The sequence below is a fragment of the Ricinus communis genome, chromosome 1 (genome assembly GCF_019578655.1).
Source record: "Ricinus communis isolate WT05 ecotype wild-type chromosome 1, ASM1957865v1, whole genome shotgun sequence".
NCBI lineage: Eukaryota > Viridiplantae > Streptophyta > Magnoliopsida > Malpighiales > Euphorbiaceae > Ricinus > Ricinus communis.
Genome location: NC_063256.1, coordinates 14,870,906 through 14,887,772, shown reverse-complemented (window position 1 = coordinate 14,887,772; position 16,867 = coordinate 14,870,906). Strand labels below are relative to the sequence as shown.

Sequence of the window (16,867 nt, the reverse complement as noted above, 5' to 3'; positions counted from 1 at the left end):
ACGGATTGAAACAAGCTCTACGAGCTTGGTTCAGTTGACTTGAAGCACATTTTGCAACTAAAGGTTTTCAGAGGTGTCATAGTGAACAAACCTTGTTCATTAAAAGCAGTGATGGAGGTAAAATTCTTATTGTAAGTGTTTATGTAGATGACTTGATATACACTGGTGATAATGAAGTTATGATGAATGAATTTAAATAGTCCATGTTAAGGGAATTTGATATGTCTGATTTAGGGGGCATGAGGTTTTTTCTTGGCATAGAGGTTTTGCAAAGTGCCAATGGTGTATATATTTGTCAAAGACAATATGCGCTGGATGTTCTAAAACGTTTCGGTATGGAGGATAGCAATGTTGTTTGTAGTCCTATTGTTCCAGGTTCAAAGTTGCATAGAGACGAAGAGGGAGTCAAAGTGGCTGAGACGTATTTTAAGCAAATAGTTGGTAGTCTGATGTACGTCACTACCACTAGACCTAATACGATATCTGTTGTAAGTTTATTTAGTCGTTTCATGTTTAAGCCTACAGAGATGCATTTGCAAGCTGCCAAAAGGGCTCTTAGGTACTTGAAAGGGATGGTGAATTATGGGATATTTTACAAGAGGGGTGAAGCTGAAGAGCTTATTGCATTCGCTGATAGTGATTATGCCGGAGATGTTGATGATCGCAAAAGCACCTCTGGATATGTTTTCTTGATGAATTCATGAGCTGTTTCATGATCTTCAAGGAAGCAACCACTGTCACATTACCAACCATTGAAGCTGAATTTGTGGCAGCTGCTGCTTGTGCTTGTCAAGCTGTGTGGATGAGAAGGATACTAAAAAAGTTGGGGCACAGGGAGAAAGGAAGCACCACGATCATGTGTGACAGCAGTTCAGCCATTAAACTCTCCAAAAACCCAGTTATCCATGGCAAAAGCAAACACATAGATGTGTGATTCCATTTTCTGAGAGATTTAGTTAAAGATGGTGTTATTAAGATGGAGTTTTGTAGCTCAAATGATCAAGTTGTTGATGTGATGAGTAAGCCTTTGAAGTTGGAAGACTTTCTGAGATTGCGGCAGATGCTAGGAGTATGTGAGGTGTTAGATAAACTAAATACTTGAAAGTTTTTTAGTTTAAGGGAGGGAATGATAAGATATTCAGTTGTAATAGGATTACTCTATTAGAATAAAATCCCTATTTATTAGGGTGTTAGTTGCATTTTTTTGAAATATTCTTATCTACCTGTACCACGATATTAGTGGGCTGCTATTTCTCTTTTCTGTTTTATAATGGCTATTTAAGCCAAGTTCAGTCTTTGAATAAAACAAGTCATTCCTCTAGATTGTATAGAGTTTTCGTTCTATTCTTTATAGATGTGTCCTTAACCCAAATATCTTGGATAAGCTCATTGACTTGCAATTTGAATCGAACTAGGATTCCTTTCGCTGCTTGTAACTCCTAATATCATCAGGACTTCTTGCAGGATCAGGATTCCTAGTTGAGTCAGGACTCGTCATTGAATTAGAATTCCTTGAGCTAGTAGGATATGCATCATAAAGACTCCTTGTTGGAGTAGGATTAGTTGTGCTAGTTTGCTTCATATCAAAAAGCAAAAAAAGAATGTTCAAAAAATTCATCAAACACCTTAGGTGCATATTTAAATATTAGTTGTAATCATCTAGTTCTCTATATTCTCTAATACTATAAGAGTAAATCTCTACACCTCTTATCAAATTATTAAAGCTCAAAATTTTAAAAATAAAATTAACAACAAATCAAGAGGATGGAATAATTTTTTACAATTAATTAATGATAATAATAACTCACAAATTTCTTTCAAACTAGTACAAAAACTTATATTAGCAAGAGATTCTTTTTAGACAAATTTATACTTATACGCAATAAGAATTTTCCAAAGTAGAGAATGATAGTCACATTTTCATAAATGAGCAGACCTAATTGTTGCTGCATTGTGTATAAACTTTTCCATAACAAAATTTTCATAATGGTTGAAAGTCAGATTAAAAAAAAAAGTGGAAATGAGACAAATTTGTCAACACCACCACATTAGATTTAAAAGAAGCATTATGGCTCAATCTCAAGCCTATGTTCAAAGCCAAAACCAATAAAGAGCTAAAGTGGAGCCTCACGAGACATTTTTAGGCAATTTATGCCTTGCAATGTGTTCCGTACTTTAGTTGTTTTGATTTGTTTTAAGATTTAAGATTATTATAAAATAAATTATAATATATTAAGTAAATATTTTTATATTTATAAAAATTAATTTTTATGTGTAATTATTTTGAATTTAATTAATAATGTAAACATGATATTTTTATGAATAATAATAAATTAAATATTTTTAATATCTTTTTTAATTTTTTTTATACACAAACTTATATTTTATGCATTAAAAATAGTATAAATATTAAAATGTGTCAAGAAATATAGTAACACATGTTAAAAATATTTATCTCAAATATATATTTATTTATTTATTACTTTATTTATTTATTTATTCATTTATATTATAGGTAAATAAAATTTAAGAAGTAACGTAATTAGTAATATATATTTTTATTTTTCAATTAGTGATACTTTGGAGAATTAAAAAATAAATATACTTTTGGCAAATGATAAAATAAATTATCTATTAAAATTAGTATAATATAATTTTTAAGAACTCTTTATATACTAAATTTTTATATTTTTAGTAAATGAGACTAATTTTTTGCATATTTCATATATTACCATTTGAAATATTTGCTTTAAAATCATAATAATGATGTTGGCATAATTTTTTGCTCATGAGAGAAGGATAGATGAGGTGATAATTTTTGGGTCATTAACACAAAAGAGAAGAATAAGAGCAAAAGTAAGATTGCAGCAAATACAATGGAGTGAAGAACTGAAATTAAAACAAAAAAACATACAGAACAACCTACTCTTGATATTTTCCAGAGAGAGAAGTTATATAACAATATGTAGTCGAGACATGAAAAATTACAAATGAGACCACAACAGAAACTAAACTGCCATCTTCGAGTATTAAAATGACAAACAGATGCTACCCCGATTCAACTCGTGCGAACATCCGCGCAAATAAGAATATTGAAATCTTCAGGCATATATCCAAAATCTATTCCTATCTGCTATCCGGGAATTTAGTCTCATAGACCTGGGGTACCTGAACATAATATTTCTCTGTAAGATAATCACTGTCAAATGATATATGCACATTACATAAATTTGTCCTCGTACTTCTAAGGAAAAATCAGTGCAGCCAGATTTCTTCCTACAAGTGCTGGGACTAATATATGTATTTAGCATACGCCCCAAGGGCACTTGTTAAAAAAGATTGAAAAATTATAACTAATAGAAACATATTACCATGAATGTTGCAGTGATCATCTTGCCAGCAAACCATCTACCATGCAACGCCCGTTGTGCACTAATAGCAGATTGTGTATTCTCAAATCTCAGATACACAAACCCAGCACTATTCCTGTTTCATGAACAGAGTCAATGCCCCAGAAGGGTAAACATCAGAAAGAGAGAGAAATGCTACCAATTTCTTAATTCTCAAATTACAGATGATGCATAAATACAGCACTATTCCTGTTCCATGAGGAGTTTCAGCGACCCATAAAAGTAAACATCATAAAGATAGAAATACAACAAATTTCTTGATTCTCAAATTACAAATGCACAAATCATGTTTCATGAAGAGTATCAATGACCCATGAGGGTAAACATCAAAAGAAATTCAACAAATTTCTTGAGTGTTGAATGGGAAATTCTATTTTTAATAGAACTGCAAATGATGTAAATACAAATTTTTTTTATTGATCTGGAACAGTTTATCAGTTCCTAAAACTGGACTACCATCCCACGTGTTAGGTTTTAAAAAATCAAACCCAGGCCATTAGTTGTGTTGTGAAGCATAACTCCTAATAAGTATGCATCTCTAACACCACACAAACCATGAAATGCGTGCCTCAGTAAACATAATAGGCAGATATTGTGCTTCAGAAATAGTAACAGTTCGAAATAGTAACATCAAGGACACAGATTTCAATATTCACAGAAGAGCAAATTAAAGCCAAAGTGTTCTCCAAATAAAATATTCAATATTTCTCAAAAATTACTTCTCTGTTACATGCCAAACACCATAAATTTTCAATTGATTGTAGGTGTTGCAACTTGCAAACAAACAACATAAACTAAGTTGTTTTCTTAAATAATGTTTTCCAGCAAACAATTTAAAAGACAAGATATTTTGCATAGAACAAACAGAGACAAGAATTGAACTTACTTGTCCACATAAATATGCTGCAGATTTCCGAATTTGGAGCATTCCAGTTGAACATCTTCTTTAATATCCAAATCAAAGTCTGGTTCCGTCTGCCAAAATATAGCACAGTCTAAGCAAAACAACAATAAGAAAAGAACTAAGAGTACATTCTAAAAAGTGTATGCATGCCACCCAACCTCTATACTTGGATCAAACATATTCTTCAGTAATAAACATTCACTTGGGACGCCAATTGTATCCACTGAAGGAATAGCACCAGGAAGCTGAACACTTGCACCTGGAAGTCCAGGGAAAGCAGGAGCAGAACCCGAAATAAGAGGAGCAACAATAGGAGGTATGACAGGTGCAGCACCAAGAATTGGTGCTGTTGGTACAGCAAGGCCAGTACTTGCAGCAGATGTTCCCAATGAACCAGCAATACTGCAATTGAAGGCAGCAGAAGTCAGAACAGAAGCAACGAGAAGAATTAGAAACAGAAAAGACAAAGAATAAGTAAAAACCTTGAGGCGGTGCCACTGCGATCCAACTTCTGCATCAAAATTGCTCGAGAACGTGCATTCAGAGCCTGAGATTTATAAGAAAATTGGGTTAGATTCGTTGGGTCACATAAATGTCCATGACGGATTAAATAAAACGACAATTAGCAAATAGGAGAAATTTTATAATACTAATGCATTCAAGTTGATCTATTTGCCATAACCATCTCTCCTTTTATCACTTTGTCCAATCATGGAAGAGAAGTCCATTAAAGGGATCATGACAAACCAGGCCACTTTGCACATAAATAGATATCAATACCATGCTTTAATATCAGGAATAGAAAAGATTAGTTACTAACCAAGCCACCACCTTCATCATCATCAAAATCACCAGCATTTGTTGTACTGTCTTGCATTCCTGTTTGATCAGTAACAGTTGACACCTAAAGATAACAAAACAAAAAAATCAAAAAAAGCGTAGATGTTCGAGATATAGTTGATTCTATCAGTCCCACTATTTATTTGAGTAACAGAAGGGAGAGAGAGAAACAGAACCAAGAGACAGATAACAGTATTACCTTGATTGGCCGACCTGCAATCTCCACTTGTCCATTCAAATTTAAGGCATTCTTAGCATCTTCAAGACGCGCAAACTGCAATGAAATTAAATACCATAAACTTACAATGTCCAGATACTCATGACTCTTGCACTTGACCATTTGACAGTTGCAGCAGCAGAAAAGAAATATTACCAAAGCTACATTTGTTTGGCAAAATAAATTTCCCAGAAAATATTTTCAACATTGTCAGTGTTCAGTACTATTACAAAGAACATTTCCACAACAAACAAAAACTCCTGTTTACAATATCCATAAAATAACTAGATAGGCATATTAACAACCGATGGACCATCATTAATCAATCTCCACTAATCATCAGCAACGGAAAATCATTACTAGTCACTAGTAATAAACAAAGTATATGCCACTCATATGATCCATAACTGAAAATATAAGATACGAAGTTCAGCTCATATGCTATAGATGGCCCATTGCTAATCACTATCGAGGACCAAAGTACACCTCATTCTTATAATCCCCGAGTCAACAGCTTGAGAAATAAGAAGTCTTTCGAAAGTCTTCATTATACAAACATTTCAGTCTTATTTATTAAAGATAAGGTGAAGATTCCCCAAAATAATACAAACACCAAATGAAAAGAAAAATCCTGACTGATTCTTAGTATTTTGAACAAACAACAGAAAAATAAGTACAGAGATTCTCCAGAGCAGTTTTTACAGAAAACTTATTTACAGAAATAATTTGATTATGAAAATAAATTTGTTTGTACGGCTTTCAAAAGAGGAGGCTATACATGTAGAACATATTAAACCAGAAAACAAGTCTACCTTAGTCCACAGTTCCTTCTCCAGGTAAACATGCAAATAAAAATTTCATTCATTTGGCTCGTCTCCTCAAATGAGAAATTTTTTTTTTTATGGTCATCAGGATTAGATATTTTAGTCCACAGTTCCTTCTCCAGGTAAACATGCAAATAGAAATTTCATTCATTTGGCTGGTCTCCTCAAATGAGAATTTTTTTTCTTATGGTCATCAGGATTAGGTATTTTATTCAACTCACCTGAACAAACCCAAAGCCTTTACAGTGGCCAGTTTCATCAAGAGGCAATTGCACCAACTCCACAATACCAAATGGCTCAAAAACCTGAAAGTCAGAATTACCGTGTTACATTCAGATTCTCATAACACATGTAGTCTATGTGAAATTGTCACAAAAAAGACTTATGCTATTTAAAGCATTTACAGATGTGCCCTTGCCTGTCGAAGCTGATCTTCTGTTATGTTAAAGTGCAGATTGCCAACATACAACCTTCTAGCCCCACCAGAGTATGGACCAGATCCAGCATTCACAGTTGTAGTCGACTGAACAAGATTTTTTTCGGCTTCTGAAGGTTTCACCATTACTGGTTGACCAAGAAGAGGTTGCCCAGAGAGTGCTATGGCCATTGGCACTGACATAACATCATAGAATTCAATATACCTGAAAATAGACCACTATTATGGTGAAGAAAACACACCAATATTCCAAGCAACCCAATACCGCATCAGCCATCCTAGTACAACCCAGGAATTAGAATAATCATGAACCATTTCAGTACTGGTAAAGAGTGTAACGGTATTGGTAACATAATAGTTGCTGTCACCATGAACTTTTAACAAAAAATAACAAAGTGATATAAATCAATAACAAATAGAGAATTAATTTAATTATGCAATGCATCAAGTTAATTACCACCTACAAAATACATTAGGTGTTTATTAACTTTATTTGAGTTCCTCTAGTGTTATTTTGAAATTGACTTGATAATCAGAGCAAAAATACTTGCAATGAAGTGTCTTTACATTCTTATGCGACTGACAGTGCAAGCCATAATTAAAACAATATATAATCTGCCTTTATTTGCCACATGAAAAAGATGCATCAACTATCTTAAAAAGATCATGTACCCTCAAATGAGATCCCCTCACCTTCCCCCTACATCTTTCCGAAGTTTATCTCTTTCTTTCCTCATTGTTTCTTTCTTCCTATAATCCTTTGTCAGTTAAATTTTTTTCTAAAGAAATTACCCTTTAACTTAGCAAATTAAGAAATTTCATCAAGGCACATTAAGGCACTAAGAGGTCCTAGAGCCTAGATACAAAAGCCCAGAGGCGCAGCCATGCGCCTAGGAAGTAAATTAGAGCTCATTTTAGCTCCAAAATTCTTTTAAGAATTTTATTCCTGCCTATACCTGGCCAGATAAGCTCCTAAGCTAGTGACCTAGAAACATTTAAACAGTCAGAATTAAGATAAGGGAAGAGAAGAGGGAAACTAGCACAAAGGAGAGTAGTGACTGAAAACAAGGTAGGAGATAAATTTGAGGCATGTAGAGTCTGGAAATGGAAGGATCAGCCGCCGGTCAACAGTGGTGGTCCAGTAGAACCCTGGCTACTTTCTGTCAACAGGAACTGTACTTCCAGCAACACCGGGAAATTTATTGTAGATAGGGAAGTTGCAACTTTCGGTTGTGGTTTGAAAAATTTCAATGATTGTGTATGGACAATGTAGTATTTCAAAGAACATTCCGGCACGTTGGCAGTAAAATTAAAGAGGCACGTCCCTCTGCTGCCTTACAACTGTAAGCCAATAACTAAGCCCTAAAGCATGCACCTGCTGGACATTGCCTGCCTATCTCCCATACAGATGTCAAGGGCCCAGGTCTGCTGGACTTTACACCTTTAATAACTATGAATTTCATAAACAAAATTAAAGGATCTGGACACTCAAAATTAAGAGAAAGAGAAGGGAGGTTGGCACTTCCAAACAACAAAAATCTAGCAAGATAAATTTTACAGCCTTAACTCTTCTGGGCACTTCCAAACAGCAAGATGTGCAAAGGCACTACACTACAATCCAAATATTCCAGCACTCAGACGCTCAACTGCAACCAAAACAAGTCTAAGAACTAGAGTGGAAAATCCCACTCTAGAATTTGTAATGATCAGTTATTCTAAAACAATCCTGTAAAAAACCTAAAATGTGAAATAGAACTTTAGCTTCAAGGAGCAAATACACAATCAAACGATATAATCAACACACATGAATCCTACCTCATCTGTAACACAAATATCATAAAATAAAAATTAAAAGCTATTAATTAAGAATAAAGCAAATAGAAGTGGTATATCTATTCCACTTAATTTGACTAAGTCACAAATTTAATCTTACCCCACTCCCTTTGAACGTCTTGAATTGCGATCCATTATGAGCCGTACATCTCGCACCTGAAAAGTTGTGGTAACGATATTAGGAATGTAGAGAAAACAAACTAATCATCAAAAGCAATCAAGCTTTTAAATGCATGCACTTAATCCAGATAAAGGTTATTGTTATTGGTCTACTGTGTTTGATCTTGATGTCATATTACTTCTCCAGATAATGAAATAATAATAGCACATGAAAGCTTACAACATCAGTCATCCCTTCATATAAATTGAAACATATTAAATCTTTTATCATACGGTTGGAACTGCTTTAAAAATCCTGGAGCAGGTGTATCTATAGGTTATACAAAGTAGAAATACAATTCATGGCTATACACCAGTATAGAACCAACCTTGCCAGCCCTCGAGAAAAATTCATAGACATCTCTCTCATCTGCCTTCAGGCATATCTGCAAACATTGTTCACCAAAATCATAAGTTGATATCACGGAATATATATATATAAAGAAAAAGATCAAATGGATCTGCATTTACTTGATACGCAAATACTGTTCTCTGATCCCGTTCAGGATCAGCTTCTGGCTCTGCAGCTTCTTCCTTTTTCTCTTTATTATATCTTCTGCAGGGTAATAAAAAGGAAAATCAATGATTAGACAGTCGCATCAGAAGCAAAATATAACAACGAAACTTCAGTGGAGAAACAAGCCAAGAACCAGGACATTCATATAGCAAATTTTAGCATAATTATATTTTTATTCGAATAAAAGAAGGAAATTTCTTCTCTTTGTTATTAAAAGGAAAATTCCAACATTATAAGACAAGAAAATCCCAAAATGGCATCAAATATCTTCAATATGAGTAAAAACGCCGAATCCTTGTAACATAGTCCTGCAGGGAACTACACAAAGTCAAAATGAGAGGACTAATGAATGCATGTGCAAAAATTAAGGGATTTTATGTTTACATATAATAGGAACCAACCTTGAGAATAATCATGGAAAAATTGAGTCCTAGTCCAGTACTATATTCAAGTTCAAGTATGGATTAATAAACTTGTACCTTCTATACAAACATAATCTTAAATGGAAACAGCATCATGAAGTTGTATCGAGGGCAATACCAAAGTACCTATTTGCAATAGTTTAGAAACTGTTAACAATTTATATTCCAGTTAAAGTAGTGTATCCTCAAAAAGAAAAAAATAAGACCATCATTATAGAGAAGCATGTCATCAACCACATCTTATCATCATCAAGAAGAATATTACAACAAGCCAAAACACATGCAGAAAAAGTGGTACCTAATGAATAATGCCCAGGATGAAAAGAAATTGTTACGAAAGTTGCATAAATCACAAATATGAGGACTACAGGACATGGAGTAGGTAATTATCGGTTGCGAGAGACACCCATGGGAAGGGATGACAGAACAATTTAAACTATAGGATACCACCAAAATGTTCTAACTTTATTAGGTTCTTACTTAACTTCAGGAACGAGGGGAATGAACCACCTATAGAAATGATGACAGACTCAAACATACAAACCACAAATAAGAGTTCACTATGTAAGATGAGTAACTTTGGTTGATGAAAAGCATTCCAGAAAAATCCTTTTGTGTGAACGACTATCCAAACAGCTTGAGAACAGTCGTAAAAATATTAAATGACTTCCGCAAAACAAGGACAATATATTAGTAACCTAACCCTCAGCAGAAATGAGAGATCGCAATTTTTCATCTAAACCTAAATCATTAAGATAGGCCATCATGAAGACACATTGTTTATAATCTATACTGTAGAAAAGGAAAGAGGAAAAAAGAAAAAAGAAAAGACGCCAATCTTAGCCCACTGAACACTGATTATCCCACAAGCATCAGAAGAGGAAGAACTTCTCTTATGCAAAGCCCATCACTCTCACCAGCATTTCTGCAACAGAATAAATATGATTAAGCAACTAAGTTGAAAGGTGGAGGATAATGGAAATCATAGCACGGCGTCCCCACCCTAGCCAAAACCTCAACACCGAAACCCAATCTTGCATATGATTCCACAAAGTCTATGAAGAAACATTTAAAACCCATGACCTGAGTTCCTGTGCCTGGCCCAATTGCCAGAAAGACCATCTGAAGATTGCTCTAGCACATCTGCGATTCCCAGAATCTAATTTTCAATATCAGAATTTTCAAGACATTCAATAGAACAAGAAACTATACAAACTAAGAGCTACTGGAGATATATTTTATTTAAGCACAGACCCCTGTAGAACTAGAAGATTATACTTTAGGAAACAAAATGGACCCAACAAAATTTCATGACACAGGCAAGGCGAATAATTTTCAAATTTTTTTTTCCAGGCCACAATTCAAAGCTAGAGATAAAAAAAAGCATCTAATAAGCATTAATGTGAAATAAAAGGCAATAGGACCCTTGAGCTTTGCTAGTTTACCAAAGCATGAGAGTACATGTGCAATTAATTACAAGTCACTTCTTTATAAATCACCAACCAAATCCATAAAGGCCTAAGCTTGTTGTCATCAAGTCCAAACTCCACAGACTCAAAAAACATATTTATCTACATTGAGAAACTAGCCACATTCTTTCCAGCATAGAAGGCAGCAAAACCACATTGAACACATCCTTCCAGTCCAACCTTCTATAAGATTGATTGAAACCAAGATTTAAGAAGATACTCCCATGATTACAATACCAAAATACACCTTGAACTGCTGAATCAAAGGAGAGAAAGTCTTGAAAGAGTACCAGTGGGAAAAAGAATATATTAAAAAAAAGGTCCTTTTGCTATAACCAAGGATTGAGTAAAGAAAGAACTATATCCCACAAATGAACATCTAAGAACATAGCAGAAAAGAGAACAAGAAAATAGTTAATACTCTAAGAATTGAAACTGATAAAAATGTAGCCACATCATTACAATATTTAAGTATAGGGAGTTCATTTATCATACTTATTCTCCTTCCATGCCTCACCATTCCCATTGTTGCTTTAGACTTGAAAGAAAAAAATTCAACTCTCAAGAATACGAGATTTCTTCTCGCTGCCTCAAAAACCCATTTAAACTTTAACTCACAGCACTAGCTCAATATGACATACGTGCATGTGGGTGAAAGAATGTTGATAAGAAAGGGAATATAGTAGGAAATGTTGGAGTGAGACCCATATAAAGCAGACTACAAGAACGAGAAGAAAGTAAATGAGGGATGAACTGGATTTTCAAAAGAATTGACAACTTAGATAAAGGATTCAAGCATTAAGGCCAACAATGCTGAAGTCAAGCAGAAGTCCTGATTTTACTCACACAGTCACAATACAGCAATAAAAAGATTGCAAATATCCTCAGAAGCAAACTTAAATGTCCATAGTTTTTCCACTAGATCAAAGTGCAACTTAACATTTATCAACTAGACCAGGTTAAAACTGGTTGCACTTGACTCGAACCATGAAGAGCACAATGCATTCAATAATCACAAGCAAAGCAGAGTGCTAATAGGACCAGGTATAAACAAATGGGATATAAACTATATTTGGTAGTCATGCCAGCAATGAGGCATCTATAGAGAAATATGAAATATATCTTAGAAATCTATTAAAATAAACAAGTACAAAATTATACCTGCTTTCCCTATCACGTTCCCTGGACTCCCTCTCTCTTTCTCTTTCTCGAAATTCCCTGTCACGGCTCTTTTCTCTCTCCTTCTCATCCAACTCAATTCGATGCTTATCAGATCTGCTCCTGCTTCGGCGTGAACGCTCTTTTTCCCTTTCCTTGTCCTTTTCACTTTCACGATCCCGCTCCTTCCTGTCCCGATCACGTTCCCGTTCACGTTCCCGCTCTCTATCTCTATCTCTGTCTCTCTCTTTCCCATTTCTTTCTTCCCTATCTCTTTCTTTCTCCCTCTCTCTACCTCTATCCCTATCTTTATGTTCTCGGCTACTTCGATGATGGTCCCTCTCTCCATCTCTAGATCGTGATCGCTGACGAGATGAACCGCGTTCTTTACGCTGATCAGGATCACGAGACTCATCTCCAGATTTTGGGCGCTTTGAGCGACGGTTGTCATCATCCCCATCATCCTTCTCGTTGCTCCTATGTTTTGAACTGCGACTGCTATCTTTCTCCCCAGACTTCATGGCACCATCACCACCATTGGCAGCTTCCTTTGTCTTATGAGGTTCAGGGTTTTCAACTGTTTTCTCCAGGTATTCATACTCATCAAAGTCCATCTTAACTATTGTTCTAATCAGACAAGTAATCTAGCAAATAAACCTACAGCTGCATGCAAAAGAAAAAAAAATAATTAACTTCAAAAAATAATTGATGCCAGGACAAGAGCACTATGATCAGCAGCTACAAGCGAAATATTAAAAAAGAAAAAACAAAACAATATTTATTCTGTTTAGTTGACTACTTAGCTAATTAGGGATGCGAATGAGTTGAGCGAGGTTTCCAATGTTCAGGCTCGGCTCGAGCTCGAAGATTTCTTATGTTTTAGAACTCAAACTCGGCTAGTTGCAATTTTGATATGTTCGATCTTGGCTCATAGTTAGCTTGATATTATATACAAACAAGTTAAACTCGAGCTCGGTATTTTATATAAACGAACTAAAGCTCATTCTCGAATCAAATTCAGACTCGTTAAGCAAGCTCGACCTTACCAAATATGAAGTTGTAAATCTTGCAATTATAAATAAATTATACACAAAAGCAAAATATGCATCTAAAAACTAAAGTAATTAAACCAAGTTCTTGATAAAAACAAAGAGTTCAATAAACTCCATAGTAGCAAATTAGATACAACAAAGAAAATTCCAACATGTCACAGCACAAGTGATATAAAGCAGCCTGTAATCATCTGAAATTTGTAGAAGCATCGCTTAAATTTGACATGCTGTTATAATAATATATCAAAACAACACAGCAAGAAAGAAAAAAGTACCCAACATATCACAAGAATATATTTCTGGTTGTATCAATTTGCATAAAAAGAAAAAAGAACATATCAAAAATTAAAAAAATATTGCAAGAAGAGAAAAATGAAAGGAACTATTGCAAGAAGAGAATTAAGGAATATATAGCACGCTCATGAAGTTATCAAATAATGAGAAGGGATCAGGAGACAATATTCTCTCTTTTTTTTTATTTTGAGTGATGAATTATTAATCTCTGTTCTAGAGACAGAATAAAAACTTGCATATAAGAATGAACTAAATTTGTGCAAAATCATGTCATTCTATTTTATTTTGGAGAACCCCCGTTTAAATTTGACATGCATTTTCATCATCATCTGAAAGTTTTTTAACAAATCAAGAACTGGGTAGGTTGATAAATGGTCAGTGAACAGGTCAGTGAACAGCAACTAAGAAAAGAATTCTAAGTTAATAACATGCATTTTTAAGTTAATTTTCGACTCCGTTTCCTTTTTCCAAGCTCTGTTATCGATCTTCAAGCTTTAGAAGAAAAAAAAATGCAAAGAAAAAGCTCCTTACCTGGGTCGTGACAGAAAAGGATGGAAGAGGAGGGCGGCTGAGTCGTGACAGAAAAGGATGGAAGAGGAGGGCGGCTGAGTCGTGGAGGAGGAGGAGGACGGCTGGAAACTTGACAGAATTTGATGGAAGAGGAGGCCGACTGCGTGGTGAACGAAAATGGAGGAGGGCGGCTGCTCAAGAAATGGGGTTAGAAAAATAGGGTTTGTAATTTACAATGAATGTAGCTTAGATTTTTCTTTATTTTACTTTGCAATTATGTCAAAACTACGTAGTTTTGTTTCTGAACCAAACTGCGTAGTTTTAAGTAAAAAAGAAAAAACAAAACTACGTAGTTTTGAGTAAAAGGAAAAGGGTGTCTTTTTGCCCAAGAGAGAATTAGCCATTACACTATATTTAGGCATAAAAAAGTCTTTTGATTATCAAAAACTTATGATTTAAGCCCCTCATTTAACAAAGAACTTAACAACCCTGAAATTCAATTGATGTGGTAATTAACTTTACAAGGCAACACTAGCCGCAATAGTTATCTTTTTTACTTTTATTTTCTGTTGTCATTAATGGTGACTAATTTAAATTTTTTGCTTTCTATTTTTTTTTTTCTTTAGTAATTCTTTTCAGTGATAATAAAGTTAACCAAATCATATTTTATTTTTATTTTTATGAGTTGGTTAGAGTTTATAGATTTTATTGTAAAATTTCTTATGTTTCCTCACTAGTAAATTTTCAAAAACATATGACAATAAAATGAGATACCATGACTGCCAAAATTTTAATATTCGGAAATAAATCAATTTAATAATGAAAAAGAATTTATTTAGTTGAAAGTTTGTTTATGATCTTATTTTATATTTATTTTTTTAGTTGTTTGTTAATTTTATTGATTAAATATTATAAGTATTTTATTTTATTTTTTATGGAAGTTTGTTTGTCTTCTCTCGTGAGATTAGGATAAGTTTGATTGTAGTATTTAAAATATCGGACTCATCTAAAGACTCATTAAATAATAATAAAATTGATTTATGGCTCAATATAGCTATTGAGTGGGATTATTTCTTGTTAATGCTCCAAATGGAGCCAAAATGTTGTATACAATTATTCCATCAAATACGACCAATGAAGCTCAAAGAAAAAATTCATCTTTATAATAAGATTAACATATATTTCTTGAAAAAAATATATATTTACTTGGTTGTTATAAGTTGTACTTATTAATATTTTAATGAAAAACTCTCTTTATTTTAAAAAATAAAATTAAAATAAAATTTGCGGGACTTGGAAAGATGAGTCCCACCATAAATGATATGTCAATAAAAATGAGTTGGCATTAATACATTGGTGTATTTCACTAACTCACAAGGGGTCATAATATTTTAACATATTCTTCTTTTGTTAATTTATTGAAAGAAAATTATAACTAATTGAAAATGGGTAGCAGTTTTGAGCGCACACTTAAGTATTTTAGTGACTACGGTGCTGTAAATTTTTTCAATCTAATTAGAAACACGCTAACTAGTCATAGAAACTAGTATGGGGAAAGGGAGTCACCACCTGAGTAAAATCACTGAGACACTTTAACTTCTTACATGGCATAATTAGATTCTATAAGAAAGTTTTGCTAAATCTAGAGATTATTCAGAAATCAACTTTCTTATTTATATATTCTTACATTTAATTTTATTAGTTAATAATTTATTATCTATAAATTCAACATAATAATTTTTTACACATAACTAGAATTTGACTATCCTTAACTTCAAGAAACTCGAAAGAAGTAACAACTTATAACATTGGATTTTTTTAATTTCTTGATATCCAGATTCAAAAAACGGGTGCATAAATCAATAATTTTTATTTTTAATTTAATTTTTGATTTAGAAAAATATAATTTTTTTTGTCATCTTATAGATCTTTTCTACGCATAATTTGATTAGTTCAGCCTTGCCCTTATATTACTAATATTTTACAATGTTATTTAAGGGAAGCACTTATACTATGCGTAACTAGATGCTAATTTAATATCTTATAAATATTAATTAAGGGATGCAATAATAAGAAATTCATGACATATTATACTTTAAAATTATTTGACATTAAATTTGAAAAAAAAAATTAATTTTAACTTTTTAATTTTAATTTTTTAATGCTAAAGACGATTTTTTAAAAATAAAATAAATTAATACTTTACTTAATTTTAAATCGACAAGATTTTAACATTTTCAACAATCCCAAACACTCTTAAATAGAGTGGGCAAAAAAATTGAATCAACCGAAACTATCAAAAAACCGATTGACATGAAATTAAAAATTAATTAAATGAATCGGTCAATTCAGTGGTGATTTATATTTTCAAAAGGTTTCATTGATTGGTCAATTTTTAGTATAATTTAAAAATCCAATGGTTCACCAACTTGAACTATTATTATTTACACTATTAATTTATATATGAGATAAAAGTGAATTTTTTGTATTATTTTTATATGACTAATAAAAAATATCTTTAAATATTTAGATTTTATATATATATTTTCCAATAATAAATTTTTTTATGAACAACTTTTAAAATTTTTACTATTTAATCACAGAACGTGAAAATCAAATCTATGTTTTATTTTCTTTTTATTTCTTTGTTATTTTGGAATGACCAAAAAAATTGCAGTTAAAAAAATATTCTTTTAATTAAGTGTAGTAATAGTTAACCAAATATTTGATTTTTAGTTAAAAAAAAAAAAACTAAAACCACATAGTCAGTCTTTTATGAGCATAGTCTAATTAAAGGAAAAATGATTATTCATAGCATTTTC

The 16,867-nt window shown here is 32.9% G+C and overlaps 1 protein-coding gene across 1 annotated transcript; it reads right to left on the bottom strand.

Annotated features, from left to right (window-relative positions):
- Positions 1 to 2,911: 2,911 nt before the first annotated feature.
- On the bottom strand, positions 2,912 to 14,300 carry LOC8270330 (RNA-binding protein 39). Its single transcript, XM_002516342.4, has 14 exons — positions 14,067 to 14,300; positions 12,193 to 12,852; positions 9,095 to 9,179; positions 8,953 to 9,009; positions 8,565 to 8,620; positions 6,614 to 6,836; positions 6,417 to 6,500; positions 5,354 to 5,428; positions 5,135 to 5,218; positions 4,797 to 4,861; positions 4,473 to 4,716; positions 4,297 to 4,385; positions 3,372 to 3,486; positions 2,912 to 3,168 (listed from the first exon to the last, which is right to left on the bottom strand). The coding sequence occupies exons 2-14, from the start codon at positions 12,801 to 12,803 to the stop codon at positions 3,127 to 3,129; spliced, it is 1,830 nt and encodes a 609-aa protein (XP_002516388.1). The 5' UTR covers positions 12,804 to 12,852; positions 14,067 to 14,300; the 3' UTR covers positions 2,912 to 3,126.
- Positions 14,301 to 16,867: the final 2,567 nt, after the last annotated feature.